Source organism: Anticarsia gemmatalis, chromosome 28 (genome assembly GCF_050436995.1).
Source record: "Anticarsia gemmatalis isolate Benzon Research Colony breed Stoneville strain chromosome 28, ilAntGemm2 primary, whole genome shotgun sequence".
Classification (NCBI taxonomy): Eukaryota; Metazoa; Arthropoda; class Insecta; order Lepidoptera; family Erebidae; genus Anticarsia; species Anticarsia gemmatalis.
In genome coordinates this window covers 398,371-417,444 of record NC_134772.1, presented here as the reverse complement: position 1 = coordinate 417,444, position 19,074 = coordinate 398,371, and the positions used below count along the sequence as shown (strand labels likewise).

Here is a 19,074-nt window from a genome sequence, read left to right as displayed (position 1 = left end):
AAAATTTTGACCCATTCTCTCTTATGTGACGCAAGCGAAGTTGCGCGGGTCAGCTAGTTATTTATACCCGTGGGTAAAAAATACTGAAATATGTTTTTCTTGTTTTGTTGGTGATCGCTGAAAATTAGCGCTGTCAAGCGCTTGCAGCGATGCAAGTGCCACAGCATTACGCTGAGCGACTATTGTCTTTGTACAGCTGCGAAGTGCACATACACATACTTTTTCTTGTTTATGCATCTAAATTTGATTCTTTTTTTTAATTTTTTGTTGCATGTTGCAAAAACTTGTTGTACAAAAATAAAAATGTTTTTTCTTTCTTTCTATAAAATATACTTTAGAAGTGATTATTACGAAATAAAGAGGCCCCCAAGTCCAGGTCGTTTAAATTGTTTTGTAGATTTTTCTAGGATATTATGTAAAGATATAAAGATATGAATAAAGCAAAGGAAGTTTGTAAGTGGCGATCTCTGGTCTTTACCTACCGCCATGAGAAGAAGACGTGATATTATGTATGTATGCAAGTATGTATATATTTCTGGGGTAAGAATTTCTTAAATACCATATTTTTAAGATAAAATTCGACAAAAAAATTGCAATAGCAATTTTTTTATAAATATACATTTTTTTATAAATTATATTATTTGTATTATACTATATAATTATAATAAAGAATAACTTACATGGTGCGTAGGCGCAGAGTGGCAGCAGGCTCGCTCCCGACCGCGCGGTACGTGGGCTCCACCGTCCGAAGCTCGCCGGCCGAATGTTGACGCTAGAACAATAAATAATAAATATAATTGTACAACTCACACACGGTCATCTGATTACAAACTAAGCAGAGCTGGTACTATGGTAACCAGACAACTGATAAACTTATATACTTCTAAATACATACTTATATAGATACATTAACATCCAGCCTCCGAACAAATACTCGTGCCCATCACACAAATATTTGTCCCGGGTGGGATTCGAACCCGCCACACGTGGCACTACGGTTATTGCGGCGAGGTGACCGCTTAAACCACTGCGCCAAACGTGCAGTTCAAAAGCTACTAATCAACCTGGCCCTGTAAAAGTAGCAGGTATATTACACCGTAGTAGCCCGGAGTTAGGCGTGACTTACCCTGATAACTTTTAAACTCTCGCGTTGCATGTTTAATGTATAATGGAATACGGGAATTAACGCGAACACGCATTTTACCTTAAAATGCTTAACGTTTCGGCGCAGGTTGCACTCGCCGTGGTCGCAGACTGACTCCTGAGTTAGGCATTTTAAGGTAAAATGCGTGTTCGCGTTAATTCCTGTGACTTACCCTGGCTCTGCATCGCGTGCGGCGGCTTCAGGAGATGCTGGTCTTTGACGCTGAAGTACCGCGGGGGTTGATGCTGTACCGCCGGTAACTTCGCAGCCAGGTTCGTGTTCGGCAACATCGATACATTGGGAGACGCTTGTTGCTGTACAAATAAGAAAATTTCGTTAGAATATAATATACCCTGCAGGAGCAGTGATAGCCGAGTGGTATAAGTTGACACCTCCCACGCCAGTGGTCGCAGGTTCGAATCCGAGGCAACACACCAATGACTTTTCGAAGTTATGTGTGTATTAGAAATAATTATCACTAGCTCCAACGGTGAAGGAAAACATCGTGAGGAAACCTTGCATGCCTAAAATTTGTTGAATACACTTATTGAGGGCATGCAAAGTCCCCAACCCGCACTTGGCCAGCGTGGTGGACTCAAGGCCTAACCTCTCATTACGGGAGGAGACCCTTGCCCAGCAGTGGGATATTAATGAGTTAAATTTATTTATTATTTTATTATAATATTCTAGAGGCAGAGCGCGACTTCGTCCGCGTGGAAACCCTTCCCGTGTAAATCCCGATCCCTCGGGAGCTCCGGGATAAAAAGTAGCCTATGTGTTATTCTGAGTCTTCAGCTACCTACATACCAAATTTCATGGTAATCGATTCAATAGTATCTGCGTGAAAGAGTAACATCCATACATACATACATTCTCACAAACTTTCTCATTTATCATATTAGTAGGATTAAACATATTTTGTCAAATATGCAATCTAAACCCTAGATCGTAAGACCAATTTTTTTAAAATTTAAGCAAAATTAAACCCAATTTCCAACATTTTTTTAAGAAATACATTTACATAACTTAAAAATAATTTCAATTAAAATAGCAATTGTTATTATACTTACATTAAAATGTGCAGATACATATAACGGTGACGGCCTGAGATCTGCTGAGACCGCCGCGCCGCACACGCCCAGCTCGCTTCCCTGTACATACATACATACATTATATAACACTTATAATATACACATACACTGGATAAAGTAATATTATTTTCGATTAAATAGACGGGCATTTGAAAAATGGATACTTTTTTTGCTTTTTTTGACAATAATAATACCATTTTTATAAATAATTTCTTACAGATTTATTTCTTTTTCTCATTAACTATAATTAAATGAAAATACAACCACATTTAACATGATTATCACAATTAGGTACTTGTCAACAATTAAATCAGTTACTCTTTAAAAAATGTCAAAAAACCATTTTAGTATAAAAATGCTTTCAGTGTTATATAGCCCATTTATCGAGGAAGGCTATAGGCTATATATCATCACGCTACGACCAATAGGAGTAGAGTACCAGAAAAAAATGTTACAAAAACGGGGAAAATTTTGACCCATTCTCTCTTATGTGACGCAAGCGAAGTTGCGCGGGTCAGCTCGTTATGTATAAGACTAGTATACATTACCTGTGTGTGCCTGCAGTCCCCGGGCCCCACAGTGTGTCGCCGCGTGGCGTGAGTGTCGGGGGGGGAGCCCGCCGCCGGGGGGGGCTCCTCTATCGTGGGCACCGACGTGGAGCCGAACTGGGGGGGAGATAGAACATACATTAGTCTTCTTCTTATCGTATGGTTAGTGGTCAACCTAGAGTCACGAAGGCCTTTGACATGGCTTAACGACTGTTATCTTAGTAGACAACAACCGGGACCGACTTTAAACGTGCCCTCCGAAGCACGGAGACGCCCAGTTCAAATACCACTACGCGGTCACCTATCTATGAAGTGACCGCGCCAAGGTTTGCTTAAACCTCAGATCGTTTACCGACCGGTGAGCGCAACTGGCTATGGGCGCTTGGTGGCTCGGTTGGCTATGGTTAGTTAAGTACAGATAATGGAGGTGAACCATTGCTTTTAAATAAACGCTGCTCCAGTCAGCCTGCGACCACGGCGAGTGCAACCTGCGCCGAAACGTTAGGCATTTTAAGGTAAAATGCGTGTTCGCGTTAATTCCCGTATTCTATTATACATAAATGGAGGTGAAATTATACATAATAGTACTTCACAATAATTATAATCTTAAGAATAAGAAATGAATCTTGAACAATATTAACCGAGTTAACTCAGTAGACATATAATAGAGGTACTTAATATGTCAGTTAGTCATTCACCCCTGGTTGCCGAGGTATATTTAACGGTAGTTTATCTATTCAATAGCGTCTAAACTTGTACAAAAAAACGCTATTGAATAGATAAACTACCGCTAAATGTACCTCAGAAATCGGGGGTCAGTCATTCAGTCATTTAATCGCTCATTCATTCAGTTAGCCAGTCATTCAGTCATTCACTCGCTCATTCATTCAGTCAGTCAGTCATTCACTCATTCAGTCAGTCAGTCATTGATTCACTCATTCATTGAGTCACTCAGTTAGTCATACATTCGCTCATTCATTCAGTTAGTCAGTCAGTCATTCATTCACTCATTCATTGAGTCAGTCGTACATTCGCTCATTCATTCAGTTAGTCAGTCAGTCAGTCATTCAGTCATTCACTCACTCATTCAGTCAGTCATTCACTCAGTCATTTACTCATTCATTCAGTCAGTCAGTCAGTCATTCAATCATTCATTCAGTCAGTCATTCACTCACTCATTCAGTCAGTCATTCACTCACTCATTCAGTCAGTTATTCACTCACTCATTCAGTCAGTCAGTTATTCATTCGGTCATTCATTCAGTCAGCCAGCCGGTCAGTCATTCATTCGCTCACTCATTCATTCAGTCATTTAGTCAGTCATTCACTCACTCATTCATTCGCTCACTCATTCAATCAATCATTCACTCACTCATTCAGTCAGTCATTCACTCACTCATTCACTCACTTATTCACTCGGTCATTCACTCACTCATTCAGTCAGTCACTCACTCACTCATTCAGTTAGTCATTCACTCACTCATTCAGTCAGTCATTCACTCATTCAGTCAGTCATTCACTCACTCATTCAGTTAGTAATTCACTCACTCATTCAGTCAGTCATTCACTCACTCATTCACTCACTCATTCACTCACTCATTCAGTCAGTCATTCACTCAGTCATTCAGTCATTCATTCGCTCATTCATTCGGTCTGTCTGTCTATCTATCAGTACACATACCTTCTCCAAGTTATCAGGCTGGTCGGTGAGGTAGTCGCCGGGCTCGCACGGCACCGTGACCAGGCAGTCCTGCGACGTGGACTCCTCCGCGTCCATCTGCTCTTCCTCCACGTTCTAGAACGACACAGAACTATTATAAATACTCTTATATTATTATAAACTAGTTGACCTATATTATTTATAAACTAGCTGACCCACGCAACTTTGCCTGCGACACATAAGAGAGAATGGGTCATAATTTCCCCATTTTTGTAACATTTTTCACTGGTACTCTGCTCCTTTTAGACGTAGCGTGATTTTATATATTTTCTTTCCTCAATAAATAGGCTATCCAATAGTAACATTTTTTTTCAATTCGCACCAATAGTTGCTGAGATTAGCGCGTTCAAATAGACAAACAAACTCTACCATTTCATGAAAAATTTTATGAAAAATAGTATTAGTATAGATTAGTATATATGTACTAGCTTTCCGCCCGCGGCTTTGCTCGCTAAGAATGTCACCCTTTCGAGGAGGAATTTCCAAAAAATCCTCTCTTAGTGCTCCTCTACACTTGCTAAGGAATGTTCATAGCAAATGTCAAGTTTGTAGTTTCGACTGTGCGTTGTCCATCAGTCAGTAACGGAAGAGTTTTACTAGAGACCGTCCGCGACTTCGTTCGCGTGGAAACCCTTCCCGTGCAAATCCCGATCCCTCGGGAACTCCGGGATAAAAAGTAGGTGTTATTCTGGGTTTTCAGCTACCTATATACCAAATTTCATCGTAATCTGTTCAGAAGTATTTGCGTGAAATAGTAACAAACATCCATATATACATACATTCTCACAAACTTTCGCATTTATAATATTAGTAGAATATACAAAATGTTATAATTACCTTGCAATTTGTGAGATCTAACGGCTGTCCTGTTGTCGAATCCAGTGAGTCTGTAAAAATACACATTATCATTAATATACATACAATTTTTCTTTTTATTGAAATCCCACACGAGAAAAATTGCATTCAAAAATCAACATCAAAATGTATGACATTCATACATACATACAATCACACCCTTCTTCCCATAGGGGTAGACAGAGACCAAAGAACGTCACTTGGTACGATCCTTACAAACTTCCCTTGCTTCATTCACATACATACATGTTGTCAACCAAAACTTATGATTTGTACGAAATTGTATAAAAAGAATCTCAGACATGCAAGGTTGCATCACGATGTTTTCCTTCACCGTTATAACAAGTGATCATTATTTCTAATACACACATCACTTGGAAAAGTCATTGATGTGTTGGCTTGGGTTCGAACCTGCAAACTCTTGCGTGGGAGGTACCAACTTATACCACTCGGCTATTACAGCCCTATGAACTTGTAATAAAATCTCTTTGGCTTCAAGAATCACAAATGAGTACACGGTTCATTAGGTTTCTTTCAGTGAGCTCGTGAGGTACCCAAATATCGAGCTTTTTGTGTAGAGAAAAGATTTTATTACAAGTTCATACATACTATAATGCGGAAAGACTTTTTCCCCGACCTAATATATTAATATAACTTACCTCTGTGTTGTAAACTGCTTCTAGCGCTAGTCCGTTGATGTAGTTTATCCATTAGCAAGTGATATATCGCCGAGATGTGATCGAAGCGGTCTTCCTGTATCGCCTGAAAAAATAAACATACATTACTATAATGTCCTCCTAGCCGATATACGGCTACGGCGGTCAGTTTCATTGAAATTGGCCATCTGTGCAGGACTTTGTTTATAGTGTCCAAGTGTGTGCACAATACACAGGTACACTCTCTATTCCATCACTCTCATAGTCCGGTGTGACGGATAACCGACACGACCAGTGAGAGGTCAGGCATAGGCGACACGTGCTCTCCGAGGCACGGAGGTCTTCGACCTCAACTTCCCAACTCCGGGCATTCTCTAACAAATTCTTAACAGAAAATCTCAGAAAAGACTTTTTGGCCCGACCCAGGATTCGAACCCGAGACCTCTCGCACCGCAGTCGCATATACTACCGACCGCGCCACCGAGGCAGTCGAACATTACTAATCTCACATTACTATACTACACTTATTTCATACATACATACATACTTCTTCTTCTTATCGTATGGTTAGTGGTCAACCTAGTGTCAAAGTTGTTCAAGCCCGAAGACCTTTGACGTGGCTTAACGACTGTTATCTTAGACAACAACCAGTATAGAAATATGAAATAGTGAGGTCAGTGTCTTATTTTCGTTGGTATCAAATAAGTGTCAAATAAAATGTTTCAGTGTGTAATAATAACAATTTTAATATTATTTACGAAAAAAATTGCAGTCTTAGCATTTTAGATGAAACTTTTAACAGTACAAGTTTAATCATTTTTCGTTAACCCAGTCAATTACCCAATACTAGGATTAGACCCTTGCCCAGCAGTGGGACTTCACTTCATCCAGCAGTACGACTCCACTTTGTCCATCAATAGAATTTAACTTTGCTCATCAATTATACTCGCGCTCATAGCCAGTTGCGCTCACCGGTCGGTAAACGATCTGTGGTTAAGCAACCCTTGGCGCGGTCATTCCATAGATGGGTGACCGCATAGTGGTATTTGAGCTGGGCGTATCCGTGCTTCGGAGGGCACGTTAAAAGTCGGTCCCGGTTGTTGTCAACTAAGATAACAGTCGTTAAGCCACGTCAAAGGCCTTCGGGCGGCTTGAACAACTTTGACACTAGGTTGACCACTAACCGTACGATAAGAAGAAGACTTTGCCCAGCAGTGATCTACTAACCTGTTCAATATGTTGATGCGTAAGCCCGGGTAGTGTCAACATATGCGCTATGACCGTGTCTCGTGACTCGTCGTCGCAGCGCGGCCGAGCGCTGTGGCACGCGCACACACCGCTCGATAACTCTGTAATAAGAGATGAAAGTTAGCGGCGTAGTGTTTGTGGCTGAGTTTTTACAGGCGTAAAATTTGTGGAATATTTTCTGCAATATTTTTTATTTTGTCTGAGCTAATTGCCTAAGGGTTTGCAAGTAAACTAGTGAGTAAAGGCAGCAAAAAATTCTGCTTGATCTTTTGGCAGAATAATTAATTTAAACAGATTGTAGAAGCAGTATCAGCAGTAAAAATATTAATTAGTAGTTTGCCTAAAAGTATTATACATCGCCTACAATCAGATTAACGATTGTGGCAGTCCTATACTCGACAAAGAGTCTATCGCAAAATATACGCAGCTAAATTTGTTTACCAGCGTAAAATACACCGTAAACAGTTTGCCAAAGAAACAAACCACTTTCTGTCACCTGTTGACAATACACCTCAAAAACTACACAAGCTAACTATCTGCCACAAACTATATGTCACAACTTGTTTGCACTTCAAACAATCCGCCCCAAATATACTTCCCCACATACAATCTGCCACAAACAGTTAGCCACAACAAACTATCAGCCACAAGCTCCCCCACTCACCATAGTGTCCGGGGCCGGGTCCGGGCTGGTGCGCGTTGAGCCAGCGATGTCGCGCCACGCTGCGCAGCGACAGGCGCTTCTCCGGCTCCACCACCAGCATGTGGCGGATCAGGTGCTCGCAGTCTGGAAGATAAGAATAATTTAATTTAAGTATAAATATCGTTAAAGAAAAATATGTTATATGTATATTTTCAAGTAAAACAAGTTGTTATAGAAAATAATTTAATAGGTAATAACAAAGATATTTGAAAAAATAATGACTATTTTAACAGAAATCGTATGTAAATGATTACTTGATTATTAAATTGATTATAATTTTATATAGTGTAAATTCAGTGCAAAAAGTATAATACTCTTTCAAAGTAATAAATACTTAAATAAATAAATTTAACCCATTACTGTCCCACTGCTGGGCAAGGGTCTCCACTCTTAATGAGGGAGGGGTTAGGCCTTGAGTCCACCACGCTAACCAAGTGCAGGTTAAATACTAGGGAAAATGTGGTAAAAAAAACTTAAAATATACCTCAGATCAAATATTAATAAAAAAACATTAGCCACCGGTTTCTGGGGTAAATTTAGCGGTAATTAATTTATTCAATAGTGTTTTTTTATATGAGTTTAAATGCTATCGAATAGATAAACTACCGCTAAATGTACTCAGAAACTGGGGGTAAATCATCTTAATATGTAAAAAAAATTACTGCTGAATTTGTTGCTCAGCGCAAAACTAAGAACGGCTCAACCAATTCCATTTATTGATTTATAAAACTATCTTTAAGACACGGGAAAGTCGAGTATACAAAGAAAAATTGCAAGTCAGCTAGTATTTCATAAACAAATTTTTTTATTTTATATTTTTTATATAATAAGACAACTCCCGCATTAAGAATTGCTCTTGTGTCGCGGGGACTTTTACAAACATACAAACAACGGACACAAAGCACAACCAGACCCGAAACAATTATTTGTGTATCGCACAAATAATTGCTCCGTGTGGGAATCGAACCCACGACCTCCCGTTGTAGTGGTATCGGCGTGGTGACCTAAACGTACATAAATTGATATTTTTTATATAAAAAAGCACAACATTCTTATAACCACGAATAACTTAAAGACACTATCTTATTAATAATTTTACAAAAATAATATCGTAATTTCTGACAAACTTTTCGCAACTAACCGGCAATTTTTATCGCACAATATGTTGCAAACCTTTCACATAAAAAATAGGCAGCAAACTGTTTGCCACAAACAGTCTGCCAGCAAACAATCAGCCACAAACTCACCTTGCGACATAAAGTACGGTATTCTGAACTTGCCGCTGAGCACGACACTGCGCAGCTCGTGCAGGGTGCTCCCGTCGAACGGCAGGGCTCCACACACCAACACGTATAGGACTACGCCTAGGGACTGTTGGCAAAAATAGACCTCCTTTAACTGAGAATCGAACTTGGGAAATACAAGTGTGAAAAAATGAAGTATGAAATTGGATACAAAGGTCTATACTAATATAATAAAGCTGCAGAGTTTGTTTGTTTGTTTGATTGTTTGTTTGTTTGTTTGAACGCGCTTATATCAGGAACTGATGGTCCGATTTAAAAAATTCTTTCAGTGTTAGATAGCCCATTTATCGAGGAAGATTATAGGCTATATATCATCACGCTACTACCAATAGGAGCAGAGTACCAGTGAAAAATGTTTCGGAAACGGGAAAAATTTTGACCCATTCTCTCTTATGTGCAGAAGCGAAGTTGCGCGGGTCATTTTTAATAATTTGACTGACGGCCTTATTAGAATTTCCGTTTTGTTACTTTGGAACCCAAATATCGAGCTTTTTTGTGTAGAGAAAAGATTTTATTACAAGTTCATACATACTATAATGCGAAAATACTTTTTCCCCGACCTAATATATAGATTTTAGTTGACTCACCCATATGTCAGCCTTGGGGCCATCATACTGTCTTCCTTCAAACAGTTCGGGCGCCGCGTACGGAGGACTGCCACACCACGTCGCTAGCGGCGACCCTGAAGTATACTCGTTGCTGAAACCGAAGTCTGCTAGCTGAAATATTAATAAATTATATTATATACTTATATTATATATTTATTGAGCTTAGTTTACAACAGCCGCACGGATTGATCTCTGAGGTTAAGCTACGCTTACCGAGGTTGTTCCGTGGATGGGTGACCATCTTATACATATCGAGTTCTTCCGTGTTTCGGAAGGCACGTTAAATTGTGGGTCCCGGCTGTCATTTTCGAAGATCTTTGACAGTCATTAACAGTAGTCAGAAGCTTGAAAGTCTGACAACCAGTCTTACCGAAGGGTATCGTGTTAATACCTAAGTAACTGGGTTGCGGAGGTCAGATAGGCAGTCGCTCCATGTAAAACACTGGTATCCAGCTGCATCCGGTGAGACTGGAAGCCGACTCCAACATAGTTTGGAACAAAGGCTAAGCGAATATATATTATATATTTATTGAATATATATATTATTAATAAATATAAATAATATTATATATTTATTGAGGGCATGCAAAGTCCCCAATCCGCACTTGGCCAGCGTGGTGGACTCAAGGCCTAACCCCTCCCTCATTACGGGAGGAGACCCTTGCCCAGCAGTGGGACATTAATGGGTTACATAAAAAATATACTTATATCACTTCCCACGCAAGTGCTCGCAGGTTTTTCGAGGCAACACACCAATGACTTTCGAAGTTATGTGTGTATTAGAAATAATTATCACTTGTTCCAACGGTGAAGGAAAACATCGTGATGCAACCTTGCATGCCTGAGAGTTCTATAGAACAGGTCTTGAATGTAATCAAAGTCCCCAACCCGCACTTGGTCAGCGTGGTGAACTCAAGGCATAACTTGCCCACCTATAAAATGGTCACCCATCCACAGAACAACCTCGGAAAGCGTAGCTTAACAGCAAAGCTCGTTTAGCGTTATTTGTCGATCGCACAAATAATTGTCCCGTATGGATATCGAACCCACGAACTTCCGACGCAGAGGTAGCGGCGTGGCGACCTAAACCACAGCACCATGTAGGCTTAATTGACAACAACCGGGACTGACTTTTGCGTGCCTTCCGAAGCACGGAGACGCTCAGTTCAAATACCACTATGCGGTCACCCATCTATGGAATAACCGCGCCACGGTTTGCTTAACCCACAGATTGTTTACCGACCAGCGAGCGCAACTGGCTATGACCGCCTCGAGACTTACCTTAATATTCATATGTTTGTCTAGAAGCAGGTTCTCAGCCTTCAAGTCCCGATGGACCACGCCATTGGAGTGGCAGTACCCCACGGCGGCCACCATCTGTGCGAACGACCGCGCAGCTTCCGACTCGGTCATGCGACCCCGCGTTACTAAGTGATCTGGAAATTAACGAAAATATTAAAAAAACACTGCAATTTGTTATTGAAAAAAAGTACGACTATAGGATTTTCAGGGTGAACAGAAATCTATATTATAATATAGTAATGTGACATGGAAACTTTATATTATACATAAAATTTCCATATCACAATATAAGCTTATTTTTTTAAATAATCAGTTAAGCCTTTCTTCCAACTATGTTTTGCTTCCAGTCTCACCGGATGCAGCTGAATACCAGTGTTTTACATGCAGCGACTGTCTATCTGACCTCCACAACACAGTTACCTGGGTTATAACACGATAGAAAGACTGGTTTTCAGACTTTCAAGCTTCTGACTACTGTTAACGACTGTCAAAGATCTTTGAAATTGACAGCCGGGACCCACAATTTAACGTGCCTTGCGAAACACGGGGATACTCGATGCGTATTAAATGGTCACCCATCCACGGATCGACCTCGGCAAGAGTAACTTAACCTCGGAAATCGATCCGGGCGGCTGTTGCTTGTTACTTGACAGTAAAATAAAAAAAAATTAAATTAAATTTTTAAGATTTGTGTAATTTTTTCCCGCTTTTTAAGTGAGAGTCCCGCATTTTTGCAAATAAAAACACTGGTTGGGTTTGAGAAAATTGAGACTTACCGAATATTTCTCCATTTGGCGCATATTCTGTTACTAAGTATATTGTGTGACTGCTTTCCATTACCTGGAAATAAATAAACACAAATAATTAATATCCGAAACATGTAGATTTCCGATTTCAGCAACTTAACCCCGGGAAATCAGTGAGAATTATGTGACAAAAAAAAAAAATTCCTGACGCGGGATTTGAACCCGAGGCCGCTCAAACAGTAGCACACACTACCGATATTCCATAGCTCAAAACATTATCCAGGATTCGAATCTAAGACTTCTTAAACGGTCGTAATAAATAATAATTTAAATGTCCTCCTAGCCGACATACGGCTACGGCGGTCAGTTTCATTGAAACTGGTCATCTGTGCAGGACTTTGTTTATAGTGTCCAAGTGTGTGCACAATACACAGGTACACTCTCTATTCCTTCACTCTCATAGTTTGGTGGGACGGATAACCGACACGACCAGTGAGAGGTCAGGCGCAGGACCGACGGCGACACGTGCTCTCCGAGGCACGGTAAACGGTCGTACAGTACAGTAGCGATAGTCTATAGCTCAAAACTCAAATCATTGCCCGGCTTCAAACCCTGTACTTGTACGCGACATTCACACATACATTGAATAAACAGAACAAGAATTCACGCTTTACTTTGTATAAATATTTTTATTGAGACATATATGTATTATTTATCTAAATCCGTATAGACAATCAATCTTGTTGTCATTGTTTAAAATGCAAATACTTTTATCTATTGCTATCTATTGCATTGTTTTCGGCACATCTTTTTCCTTAAAAAGATTCACTGAAACAAACTTCCGTGTGTCAGGAACGACTATCAATCATTTCCTTTCTTCCAACTATGTTGGAGTCGGCTTCCAGCCTCACCGGATGCAGCTGAATACCAGTACCTGCCTCCGTGGCGCAGTGGTTTAGGTCACCACGCCGATACCACTGCATCGGGAGGTCGTGGGTTCGATTCCCACACGGAGCAATTATTTGTGCGATCCACAAATAATTGTTTCGGGTCTGGTTGTGCTTTGTGTCCGTTGTAGTATGTTTGTAAAAGTCCCCGCGACACAAGAGCAATTCTTAGTGCGGGAGTTGTCTTTTTAAAAGAAAAAAAAAGAAAAGTATTGTACATGCAGCGACTGTCTATCTGACCTCCACAACACAGTTACCTGGGTTATAACACGATACTAAGTAAGACTGGTTGTCAGACTTTCAAGCTTCTGACTACTGTTAACGACTGTCAAAGATCTTTGAAAATGGCACTGACAAGTAAACCGCGGTCGCCATCTTGGGTTCTTCAATAGTTAACGTTTGGCGAAAATGATGTTTATGACAAGTGTTGCCATTGCTACGGCAACTACCGTGATTGCTGGAGCAAAATTGACCTAAACGTAACCCAGTTTTCATATTTACTAGAATAGATGCCGCCCGCGACTTCGTCCGCGTGGAAACCCTTCCCGTGTAAATCCCGATCCTTCGGGAATTCCGGGATAAAAAGCGTATGTGTTATTCTGGGTCTTCAGCTACCTACATACCAAATTTCATCGTAATCGATTCAGTAGTATTTGCCTGAAAGAGTAACAAACATCCATACATACATACTCACAAACTTTCGCATTTATAATATTAGTTTGGGGAAAAAGTCCTTTCGCATTATAGTATGTATGAACTTGTAATAAAATCTCTTTGGCTTCAAGAATCACAAATGAGTACACGGTTCATTAGGTTTCTTTCAGTGAGCTCGTGAGGTACCCAAATATCGAGCTTTTTTGTGTAGAGAAAAGATTTTATTACAAGTTCATACATACTATAATGCGAAAAGACTTTTTCCCCGACCTTATATTAGTAGTATATATAATATAATGTATCACTTACTTGATATAACCTAACTATGTGAGGGTGTCGAAGTTTCTTCATAATGGCAATTTCTCTAAAAGTTTTCTTCAAGTTGTCGTCATCCAAACGCGATTTGTCGATTATTTTTATTGCTACCTGCAATTTGAAAAACACATTTTATAAGGCAAAGCACTGGAAATTAGCTTCCTTTACACACACACTCTATCGCGCATGAAATAACAATCACGCGTGAAAGAGCGCGCGTGTAAGAGCCCTGCCTCACTAAGACGCCATGGTGGCGTCGCTGGCTTCCAAGCAGTTAATATTGAAATGTCTGTCACCTAACTCACGTGGCGACGGTGTGGCAACGTGACATTTCAATACTAACTACTTGGATACGTAGCCAGCGACGCCATGGCGTCCTATTGAGGCAGGGCTCTAAGGGGAAAGGAAAGAGCACGCGCTGCGCTCATCTATCCGCGCCCGCGAAGAAAATCACTCTCTCAGAGCGCGCTGCTTTCCCGCGCGTAATACTGTACGCTCCTAAGAACGTGCGATACAGTGTGTGTATAAAGGTGCCTATTATATTATCGTAGACCAGTCGGGCAAGCTCATGTGCTAGCCCAAAACACGATTAGTGATTGAAACGTCCAAAGACCAGATTTGCCAAAATACTAATATAATCAATTTTATGCCAAATTGAGGACTAGAGAGGAGATAAATATTTATAGTAGGTAATTTGTTTCAAAAGTACACTCCCATAACTCAAAGGTGACTGACTGACATAGTGATCTATCAACGCACAGCACAAACCACTGGACGGATCGAGCTGACATTTGTCATGCAGGTAGATGTTATGATGTAGGCATCCGTTAAGAAAGGATTTTGATCTGTTCTACCCACAAAGGGAATAAAATAAGGGATGGAAGTTTGTATGAAAATTCTGTTCTAAGTCACAAACAGACTAACCCCCGGTTTCTGAGTAAATTTAACGGCAGTTTATCTATTCAATAGCGATAAAAATCTCACAAAAAAAACGCTATTGAATAGATAAACTACCGCTAAATGTACCTCAGAAACCGGGGGATAGTGATCTATCAACGCACAGCACAAACCACTGGACGGATCGGCGATCGACCTGAAATTTGGCTAAGAAAGGATATTGATCAATTCTACCCCCAAAGGGAATAAAATAATGAATGAAAGTTTGCAAGAAAATTCTGTCTTACATCACAAATAGACTAACCCCCAATTTCTGAGGTACATTTAACGGTAGTTTATTTATTCAATAGCGTTAAAGCTCATACAAAAAAAACGCTATTGAATAGATAAACTACCGCTTAATGTACTCAGAAACCGGGGGTAAGTCTTGTCAAAAGCTAGTACAGTACTATTTCTCGTAAAAAAATACTTCAAGTCATTGTTAAACAGACAATCTTAGTGATAAAGCCAAGTGCCCAATCGTGAACAAAACAATACGATAATACTCCTACAACACGTTTCAGATAAATATAATCTATTTATCTATAAGATAACGTTTACATAACAGACACAAGTGCGCCTTATATGTATATAATGTCTTACCCGATCTTCTTATCGTATGGTTAGTGGTCAACCTAGTGTCAAAGTTGTTCCAGCCCGAAGGCCTTTGACATGGCTTAACGACTGTTATCTTAATCGACAACAACCGGGACCGACTTTTTACGTGCCCTCCGAAGCACGGAGACACCAGGTTAAGTTACGCTTGCCGAGGATAGTCTGTGGATGGGTGACCATATTATATATACTAAGCTTCCGGTAGGTACTTTAAATTGTAGATCCCGGCTGTCATTTTCAGAGATCTTTGACAGTCGTTACTAATAGTCAGAAGCTTGAAAGTCCGACAACCAGTCTTACCGAGGGGTATTGTGTTATAACCCAGGTAACTGTGTTGTGGAGGTCAGATAGACAGTCGCTGCATGTACCATACTGGTATTCAGCTACATCCGGTGAGAGTGGAAGCTGACTCCAACATAGTTGGAAGAAAGGCTAGACTGATGATATCACAGCATTCTCAAAAAACCATGCTGTAAAAGGGATTTGCTCCACCGTCTGTCTGACGTCAACCCTTGGGAAAAACCTTCGAAGCTGTAAGGCCTCCATAATATATTTAAATCAATTCTCAACATGAGGAGGTCACGTCATGACCTCTGAGAGGTCAAGGTCACGAAATAAAGAACTGAAATAGTATAGATTATCTCGTTTGAAAACTGAAAGTATATGACTGTGTACAACTGCAACCTGATTGAGGAGTTTCAGGTTCTAATCCCGGGTGAGGCAAAGAGTACAAGGGTCAGACTTTTTGAGCTAAATGATTCGTTTTTGTTATTAGGCTTTTCTAATTTTCATTTATTTAGAGTTAGTGACTTAAAGTCTCTTGTTCGAATACCCGGTCGGGCATATATTTATCTTTGAGTAAAACAAGTGTCAGTTTTGGCTAAATGATTCGTTTTTGTTATAAGGCTTTTCTTATTTATATTTCAATATTTTCAAGACTGGACTCAAGGCCTAACCCCTCCCTCATTCCGGGAGGAGACCCTTGCCCACAAGTGGGACATTAAAGAGTAAAATTTATTTATTTACTTTCAATAGTTTACTTTGCTTAGCAGTGGGACAGATAAATAGGCAACCTAATTTAAAAAAAAATAAAAATCTTTACAGTACCCTGAAGTTTGGTAACGTGCCCGGTATATAGCAATAGCCTCGCTCCCTATTACATGGGACTAACATTGTTAATGGTGAAACGTGGGTGTATTTTATATACCTCTGTCTACACCTTTAGGTATATAATATACCGGCTAGTTGAAATGATGAATTGTACTCAAATTTTAAGTAAAACAATCTTGTTTATAAATACAGGTGGTATAATTATTTATTAGAATTATCACTAAGTAATTATAATACGAAATTCCCCGCCGTCTATCTGTCTGTTAGTGATAATATCAAAAACTGCTAAACGGATTTTCCTATGATTGGTACCAATAGACAGACGGATTAATGAGGAAAGCTTGAGTGCATAAATGATAATAATTGTTTAACACGCAAATAAAAATCAGCTCCGAATCTGCGAAAAACTATAGTCTATATAGTCCGATGTTTTATTTTTACTATAATTAATTAAGTAAATTTAACCCATTAATGTCCCACTGCTGGGCAAGGGTCTCCTCCGGAACGAGGAAGGGGTCAGGCCTTTAGTCCACCACGGTGGCCAAGTGCGAGTTGGGGACTTTCATACCTTCAAGAACTGTTCTATAGAACTCTCAAGCATGCAAGGTTGCATCACGATGTTTTCCTTTTTAGAGCAAGTGATAAGTATTATCTAATCAACATAATTTGGAGAAGTCATCAGTGTGTTGCCTCGGGTTCGAACCGTCGACCACTTGCGTGGGAGGTACCAACTTATACCACTCGACTATCACCGCTCTTACCAATAGTGTGTTACATTTAGAGCTAAGCCGGTGAACCGAATTATTAGGTCGGGGAAGTCTTTTCGCATTATAGTATGTATGAACTTGTAATAAAATCTTTTCTCTACACAAAAAACCTCGATATTTGGGTACCTCACGAGCTCACTGAAAGAAACCTAATGAACCGTGTACTCATTTGTGATTCTCGAAGCCAAGAAAATTTGAATACAAGTTCATACATACAATAGAGCGAAAAGACTTTTTCCCCGACCTAATATTCAGAAATTTCACACAGCTAAAACTTATTTTTACAAAAATCCTCCCCTAAAGTTTTCAAAACAGGGATGCACGTGCTATTTATAACACAAATCTACAATTTAATTGCGTGTTGATCAATGCGACCTTAGTGATGGTACGAGCCCGGCTTCAAGGACTTAACCAAGGGAACTGGTCAAGGATGAGAGGAAGGACGGCTTTACTATATAATAGCATTTCTTCCGCGTGGTTTGTGACTTACGACAGACTTTCATACAAACTTACATCCCCTATTTTATCCCCTTGGGGGTAGAATTGATTAAAATCCTTTCTTAGCTGATGCCTACGTCATAACATCTACCTGCATGACAAATGTCAGTTCGATCTGTCCAGTGGTTTGTGCTGTGTTGATAGATCACTATGTCAGTCAGTCACCTTTAAGTTATATATATTTAGATTGAGAAGTAAGGCAAGGTAATGGTTTGACTGGATTATAGTATCTATAATGATGTCTTTACTAAATTATCATCCTAGTCTTTCTTCCAACTACATTGGGGACGGCTTCCAGTCTCACCGGATGCAGCTGAACTGAATACCAGCATTTTACATGCCGCGACTGTCTATCAGACCTCCACAACACAGTTACCTGGGTTATAACACGATACTAAGTAAGACCGGTCAGACTTTCAAGCTTCTGACTACAGTTAACGACTGTCAAATATCTTTGAAAACGACAGCCGGGACCCACAATTTAACAATCCTTCCGAAACACGGAAAAACTCGATATGTAAAAAATGGTCACCCATCCAAAGACCAACCTCGGCAAGCGCTGCTTAACCTCAGAGATCGATCAGCGCGGCTGTTGTTAACTAAGCCACGAGCTATAATATCAGAATGATGTAAAATCTCATACGTATTTGATACATGATAATGACTTCCCATGTTATAGTCGCTTCAATCTAGTTAGGTACTGCTAGTGGGTGGGTAGTAATCTATGTGTCACGTGACCCGTGGGCTTACCACTTATATACCTTATTGTAGGTAATCTATACTAATATTATAAAGCTGAAGAGTTTGTTTGTTTGTTTGAACGCGGTAATGTCAGGAACTACTGGTCCGATTTGAAAAATTCTTTCAGTGTTAGATAGCCCATTTATCGAGGAAGGTTATAGGCTATATATCATCACGCTACTACCAATAGGAGCAGAGTACCAGTGAAAAATGTTACAAAAACGGGGAAAATTTTGACCCATTCTCTCTTATGTAACGCAAGCGAAGTTGCGCGGGTCAGCTAGTGTACTATATGTATATCAACACTACTTTATTTATACGACTAGCGACCGCGACTTCGCCCGCGTAAACTTAGTTTACCCTTTTTTTATTTTGACAATGACTTTTCAAAGTTATTATTAGAAATCAAAATTTAACCACTTATTTTTTGGGTCAAATGCTGACACTTATAATAGTCAATGATACAGAGAGTGAATTTACCGAAATTTAATTTATTTTAATTGTTTCGTGTCTGGGTGTACTTTGTGTCCGTTGTTTGTATGTTTGTAAAAATCCCCGCGTCACAAG

The 19,074-nt window shown here is 39.9% G+C and overlaps 1 protein-coding gene across 2 annotated transcripts in view; it reads right to left on the bottom strand.

Moving 5' to 3' along the window:
* LOC142984746 (uncharacterized) overlaps positions 1-19,074 on the bottom strand; it is a 47,084-nt gene that overhangs the window by 18,327 nt on the left and 9,683 nt on the right. For both annotated transcript variants that reach the window (XM_076132506.1, XM_076132507.1), the window contains exons 2-15: positions 13,835-13,951; positions 11,955-12,018; positions 11,158-11,312; positions 9,856-9,987; positions 9,212-9,335; positions 7,926-8,048; positions 7,241-7,362; positions 6,017-6,119; positions 5,340-5,389; positions 4,464-4,577; positions 2,784-2,900; positions 2,215-2,295; positions 1,317-1,458; positions 681-772 (exon numbers count right to left, since the gene is read on the bottom strand). In XM_076132506.1, coding sequence (XP_075988621.1) covers positions 681-772; positions 1,317-1,458; positions 2,215-2,295; positions 2,784-2,900; positions 4,464-4,577; positions 5,340-5,389; positions 6,017-6,119; positions 7,241-7,362; positions 7,926-8,048; positions 9,212-9,335; positions 9,856-9,987; positions 11,158-11,312; positions 11,955-12,018; positions 13,835-13,951 — 1,536 coding nt within the window. The remainder of the gene's footprint in view (positions 1-680; positions 773-1,316; positions 1,459-2,214; positions 2,296-2,783; positions 2,901-4,463; positions 4,578-5,339; positions 5,390-6,016; positions 6,120-7,240; positions 7,363-7,925; positions 8,049-9,211; positions 9,336-9,855; positions 9,988-11,157; positions 11,313-11,954; positions 12,019-13,834; positions 13,952-19,074) is intronic.